This window comes from Lycium ferocissimum, chromosome 11 (assembly GCF_029784015.1).
Source record: "Lycium ferocissimum isolate CSIRO_LF1 chromosome 11, AGI_CSIRO_Lferr_CH_V1, whole genome shotgun sequence".
Lineage (NCBI taxonomy): Eukaryota > Viridiplantae > Streptophyta > Magnoliopsida > Solanales > Solanaceae > Lycium > Lycium ferocissimum.
In genome coordinates, this window is record NC_081352.1 from 25,733,539 (window position 1) to 25,740,909 (window position 7,371).

Here is a 7,371-nt window from a genome sequence, read left to right on the forward strand (position 1 = left end):
GAACAATAATTACACAACTTTCTTATACTTTATTCATGACATAATAGTTGCACATATATCCAAACTATTAAGTTTGAAAATGCAAATACACATCTTTTTGCATGTAAGAATGAGCAAACCTTATAATGTAAACAATGACATCTCCAGTTTTTCCCCTTCAATATTCAAAGATTCAAATTAAAATAGAGTAATATTTTAGAAGGAAAAGTTGAGCATGTCCATGCTTAACTTCTCCATCATGAGAGTCTCCATAAAGCCACAACTATAATTTGGGGTGGCAATAGGCATCATCTTCTTATTGTAGGTTCCAAATTTTGGCTTAAGGGCACAGCTGGAAGAAATAGGCACAATTGGAATGTTGTCACAATTACACATTTCAATCATATATCCATCTGGATCATGGAAAAATACTTGATCCACTTTGATCCCTTCTTCTTCTACCACGGCAGTCACATACCTCATTTCCATCTCATCTAACCTCTTCTTCACCAAATTAACATCGGTGCACTGCTCAATACAAAAAAAAAAAAAAAAAAATCATCAAAAAAAAAATAGAAATAAAATGGTAGGATCAGCATGTGGCTTAGTGATCGATAAAGCGGTCTGAGAGCCACGAGAAGCCAGGGTTCCAATTCCAATAAAAGCAAAAAATTTGTGTATTAGATGATTTCTTCTTATCTGTCTAAGTGCAAGAGTTACGCAATATCCCTGCTAGTAGGAGGTAACTAGAGAATAATTAAAGAACGTGCAAGTTATAATTAGCTCGAATACCACTGTTATATATATAAAAAAAATTACATATTTCCTCTGTTTCAGTTTATATTATCGCGTTTGACTGGAAAGAGAAAATTTATAAAAAAAATATTTTCTAGGTTTTAATTTATATGTCAATGTTTGATTGGACAAAGATAATTTAAAAATAAAGACTTTTGGCAAATAGCAAAAGTACCACTAAAACTTATGGGATGAAACCCACGGCACCAGGGCTCAAATTAAATCCTGCCAGAAGCAAAACATGCCAGAAATGATTTATTTCCATCTATCTAAGAACAAGAGATATGCAGTACTCGTGTTGCTCAGAGGTGACAAGTAACTAGCCAGGAGAATAGTTGAAGAGGATGTCAATTTTCTAACACCACAATTATAATTTATTTATTTTTAATAAATTTGTATACTTCCTTTCAATTTATATGGTAGTGTTGACTGGATATAGAAAATTTAAGGGGAAAAAAAACTTTTGGCATATGCCAAGAAAATCATAAAACTTGTGGTATTAAGAACAACAACAACAACATACCCAGTCTAATCCCACAAGTGGGGTCTGGGGAGGGTAGGATGTACGCAGGCCTTACTTTTACCTTTATGGGGTAGAGAGCCTGTTTTCGATAGACCCTCGGCTCAAATGTGATATTAAAGATGCCATGATATTTTTATAGCTCAGAAATTATGCCAGTGAGAAGTTTAATATGAAAAAAAAATAAAAATTGAAAGGTGCTTTCTTAAAGTAAATTAAAAATGAGAGTGTGTTAAAATTTCCATTTATCACTAAATAGTTTACCTGAAAGGAAATGTGGTTATCCTTTGGATTAATGGGTCGTGGTTCAACGTCCAAGTCCTCCATGGCTTTATTCTCAAGCAAGTGAATCCCAATGCCATAATTGTACAGCCTTCAAAATTTCAAAGGCAAAATTTTATCGAACTCTTGCACAGATCAAAGTTTATTAATATGCATTAGTATTTAATCTCTTATGTCGAAAAGTTTATGAATATGCCTTAACATTAGCCCATGACAAATGTATTGTATTCCGAGGCGAACGGAGTATATAATCAACCGGTTCAACTGAATTCAGTATTTTTTTTATAGAAAACACTTAAGTGTGTGTTTTTTGTATTAAAAATACCGAATTCAGTTGAACCCATTAATTAATTATATACTCCATTCGCCTCGGAATAAAATAAGAACCTAAAAATTAAAAGAATCAAATTTAAATTTTGAATCCACACTAACCAGGCTCCATGGAAATTGAAAGAAGAAGGGCGTTTGATAAGACAAAAGCCCAAGACATCTTCATAGAACCTCACAGAATTCCACACATCTTTCACCAACAAAGAAACATGGTTCAATGAAAGTAAAGGCAATGCTTGATAACTCACTTCCTCAATCTCCATATTCATCTTAATTATCTCTTTTTCTTTTTCTTTCACTATATAACTGAATTTGTGTTTGGATGATCAGTTTAGGCTAGAGATGTTGCTTATTTATATTGCATGCAGGGGTTAGCTTCCATCCAACTACTTACAACTTATATAATAGGAACCTTCCTAGCAAATTCTTGTCATGAAGTACGTACAATAGGACAAACATGTGTAAGCTGTTTAACATCTTCTTATGGAATTGAGTTCTGTACTGAAAGTGTATATAAAGGAATTAAGTTATATATACAGCTAATGAAAAGAATTTCTTCATCATCAGTTTAATTAGTTGTAGCAAGTCATTACTTTATTTTTTAACCTGTATTAAGCTTGCTACAAAGACATAATTACCAGTTGTTATAAGTTAATTTAACCTGATGGTATAGAATTTTTATATATCGACAATGCACAAAACTTAAACTCGAATGTAATTAAGCACATTTACATCCGCCATGCAAAGACACGAATGTTGTTGTACTCGCGTTATTCTAACCATTGAGTCCTTGATAGATACGTATTTCGCTCGTGTTGACGGGGAAAAATACTCTTACAATCGTTTATTATGAGAAGCTTTTAAGCCACATAAATATTGTGACATGTTCAGATTCGTTAGTTTCAAAAGTCTTATTGGCTCACAAATATTATAATATATTAGGACCTTAAAATGTCAAAAATCTTCTTTTTTTTCTTAAATTTCGCATAAAATCAAACTACACAAACAAATTGGAAAGCATGGAGTGACACAGTAATTTGTATCTTTGTTTTCCTTTATGACGGAACCCCTATAACAGAACCTAGATTAAGAATATCAAAAGAATTAGGCATAATACCTCGAGACCTCTTGAACTTAGCATTTTATTCGGTGCACAAGTAAATTATTTTTTTTGTCTCAATGACCCTCTTAACTTGGTAGTTTTATCTCTTTTAGGTGGTAATAACTTAACCACACCTGGTGTTTATATCAAATCAATAGATGCATGACATGTGTTTGGATATATAAAACTATCACTTGACCATGGTTAATTAATGTATATATTAACTTCATTAAATCACTTAACCATGATAAATTGTATTGGTTTGGTGTAAATATCCATTGTGTAAGTTTTTATTCTTTTAGGGGTTAAGACAGCCAGATAATGAAGCATTTGAAAATAATTAGGAAAAAATTTATGTGTGCATTAAATAAATAATGGAGTAGATCAAGTTTCTCAATCCATGCTATAACGAAGCAATCGAAGTTTGTCCAAAGCGCGTTAGGAATTCGTACTAGATTTTCTTATTGGAGGATACGAAGAAATGTAAAATATAGTGGGCAAGGGACTCTTTTCTCCATTCTCATTTTTTTTCGCCCTATTAGGCTTTGATCTTTTGTTTGGTCGACTAAATTCATATTTGCGTCAAAACACACATTGAGATAAAATGATCCCTAATAAATATGATTTCATACCTAGAGCTCAAATCCAAGACCTCTGGTTAATGATGAAAAAATACTTACTACTCTATCACAACTCTGATTGATCTCTATCCTGATTCAATTGGCGATGAGTAGTTGCAAATGCACCTTCAAGAATGTGGTGTCTATTTTCTCTCCGTACTTATCCAAATTATCAGAATTAAACTAATTAATATTGTACTTCTTTAATTTAATTTTCAGAAACGTTTGATATATTTTAGTCAAAAAAGAAGCGGATTCAAAACTTTAATTTTAGGGAAAAAGACATACAATGGCCAACAGGCCAAAGTAATCCCACATTGGGCCCACATTTGTGCCTAATACCGTGAGCTGGCCGGTCGGCCCAAACTATTCCCAAACGCTGGCCGGCCCAAACGCCTTTGAAACAAAAAGACTATCTGTGGCGACTAGAGTCGCCACTAAAAGTCCGCTAAAAAAAAGGGACTATTTGTGGCCACTCTAAAGATCAACTCTTTTTTTTTTTTTAGTGGCAATTAGAAAAGTCTCCACTAAAGGTTAAAATTCATATTGAGCCTTCAACAAATATTTCAAAACATGTATAATATGTGTATACTTACAGTGATTGAACTTTCAAAAAACATTCCAAAACATGTATAATATGTGTATATTTATACGTTCATTGAGCCTTCAAGAAATATCTCAAAATATGTATAATAATTCTTATGATACATTTTCTATACATATACAGTAGGGATACATATTCTATACAACAATGATACATTTTATATACTAAAGTAACCATCATCGAAAACTTAACAAACTAAAACATATCAACTACAAACTAATAAAATTAGTAAGTATACATTAATTATACATTTATTAAACATAAATCATACGTTAATTATATATTTATTATACATAAATTATACGTTAATTATACATTTATTATACACAACAATAATGATACAGTTTCTTTACGCATGATACATTTTCTATACATATACAGTAGTGATACATATTCTATACAACAATGATACGGTTTCTATACGTATATGTATGATATATTTTTTATACGTATGATACACTTTCTATTCAAGAATGATACAGTTTATATACTTATGTTGGAATTATATATACACTTTCTATACAAGAATGATACAGTTTATATACACTTTCTATACAAGAATGATACAGTTTATATACACTTTCTATACAAGAATGATACAGTTTATATATAAATTATACAAGAATGATACAGTTTATATACATATCTTTGGAATTATATATACACTTTCTATACAAGAATGATACAGTTTATATTTTACATGTATGATACATTGTCTAGACGTATGATAGACTTTCTATACAAGAATGATACAATTTATACATAAATTATACAACAATGATACATTTTCTATACTTATGTGTGGAATATGTATAATATGTGAATCATTAGTGTATAATCAATGTATAAGTAATGTATAATATATGTATGATTAGTGAGTATACGTTGATGATACATTTATTATACACAAATTACACAACAATGATACAAACCTATGATACATTTTCTATAGCTATACGGTAGGGATACATATTCTATACAACAATGATACTTTTTTATACGTATGATACATTTTTGATACATTTTCTATACATAGTTGATCTTTAGGGGCTTTGACGAAGAAAAAAAAAATTAACCTTTAGTGTAGTTCCCTTTTTTTGCAGCGGACTTCCACAAAAGATCGAGCTGGCTACACTTTGGGTTTGGAGAAACATGGGCCATCCGGTGGGAATAGTTTGGGCCGGACGGCCCTTTATGTTCTTTTCCTTTAATTTTATGGGTTCGATATTTTTTTCATTCACTCAATTTTCTACTTTCCAAACATATTATTTGTAAAATCGTACCCTATCTGACATATCTTCAACGTATAAATACAGTATATGACTTGAAACTTGTATATTCGATTCAACCTGCTCGTTACACTATAAATCTGCGCCCCTGATCACTACAATGACTATTAACGTCAAAATACTAATTGCAACGTGCCACCTTAACTATATATGAAGTGGATAAATCAACTATGATAATTAAAATCCTTATGATCTTTCATATATCAAGTGGATAAATCAATTATAATTAAAATCCATATGATATTTCTAGTAAGGAAATCCCCAATTAAAGATTTCTTGAGAGCTTAATTATGCCTTGCCTTATAAAACATAGTACTTCCCTTGAAATTGCTTTACCGTTATGGTAACAATTATTAACCAATTATACATTCTCTTCTTATTTTTCTTCTTCTTCTAGTACACCATTCTAAGTAATATTTTTTGAAAATTTCCAAATTAATTACAAATGAAGATGGAGAATAATGAAAAAAGAGAGAACAGGCCTTGCCATTATGCCTTCAAGTTCATATGCAGAGCCACACTCACTTTGCTTTCTGGGACAATCACAGGTTTATTAATCAAGTTTTTTATTAAGATTTTTTCCCGTGTGAAAAAAGGCCATTTAGAGAACATTGACAAAATAAACATAGTTTTAGGCTTGTTATTTTTTGTTGTTTGTGTAATTCTAACAGCTTCTTTGATAGTTTTTACGTTAATTGATTTGAAAAACATGTTTAGAGCACTTTGGGGTTGGATTAAGGAACCAGGATCTTCTATTTTTACAACGTTATCAGAGTCTGAGGAGATTCAACGAAGAAATGTTATTGAGGAAAGTTTGTAATATTTTCAGAGATTTTCCGTTATCATCTTAATTACCTTACTTTTATTTATTTTAGATCTTGAATGAAATACTGTCGTCTTCCAGTTTTCTTTTAGTAGGCGTTTGGCCATGCGTTTTCAAACCATAGTTTGAAACCATAACCCCAAACCAGCGTTTACTGTCGTCTTCTCCTTTCATTTTTTTGCGCGGATTAGCCTTCTTTTGGGGTGGTCTTTAATTTTTGTCCCTCAAATTGTTGGTTTTAAGTTTTGCCCTTCGCTTGAAAAGGTGAACGAAAATACGCGAGGTTAAAGGTTCGAACGCGCTCGATCAAAAAAAAAAAAAAAAAAAAAATCGCAAGGCAAGGCTTTGCAAAAAGTTCTGCCTTATGGGGCAGACTTTGCCTTAAGGCATAACTAATAGTCTGCTCCATAAGGCAGAACTTTTCCTTAAGGCAAACTTTTAAGGCAAAGTTCTGCCCTCTGCGCAGACTTTTAGTTATGCCTTAAGGCAAAGTCCGCCGTATGCGTAAAACTTTTGCAAAGCCTGCCTTGAAATTTTTATTTTATTTTTATATTAAGCTAGGGATTGACTGAATCCATCGGAGATTTTTACAGGCGAAGGGCAAAATAAAACCAGAGAATTTGAGGGACAAAAATTAAAGACAACCCCCAACGAAGGGCAATCGTGCAAATTGCCCTTCTCCTTTCAGGCGAATTTCAATTTCAACTACATTCTCTATTATAAAGAAATCAACCTTGTTATTTGTTAGTCTGTTTGTTCCATTTTATATGATTTTTTATTATTAGTCTCTTTAGAAAAGAATGTAACTTTTTGTATGCTTAAAAATAATTTAACTTTCTTTTCATTTTACCCTTAATTGCATGATCTTAGTCACAAAAATTACATAACATGTTTAAGACTGCAAATCTCCCATCTTATTCAAATTAGGGCTGGGCATAAATACCGAAAATCGAAAAACCGAACCGAACCGAACTAGTTTGGTTCGGTGTTTGGTGTCCATCGTCAAAAAATCGAGCGAAATAAGCCG

The 7,371-nt window shown here is 31.8% G+C and overlaps 1 protein-coding gene across 1 annotated transcript; it reads right to left on the reverse strand.

The window, feature by feature from the left end:
- LOC132036135 (glyoxylase I 4-like) lies at window positions 1-2,238 on the reverse strand. The gene is made up of 3 exons (XM_059426374.1): window positions 2,009-2,238; window positions 1,559-1,667; window positions 1-507 (listed from the first exon to the last, which is right to left on the reverse strand). Exons 1-3 carry the CDS (start codon window positions 2,173-2,175, stop codon window positions 196-198), a joined length of 588 nt encoding a protein of 195 aa, XP_059282357.1. The 5' UTR covers window positions 2,176-2,238; the 3' UTR covers window positions 1-195.
- Window positions 2,239-7,371: the final 5,133 nt, after the last annotated feature.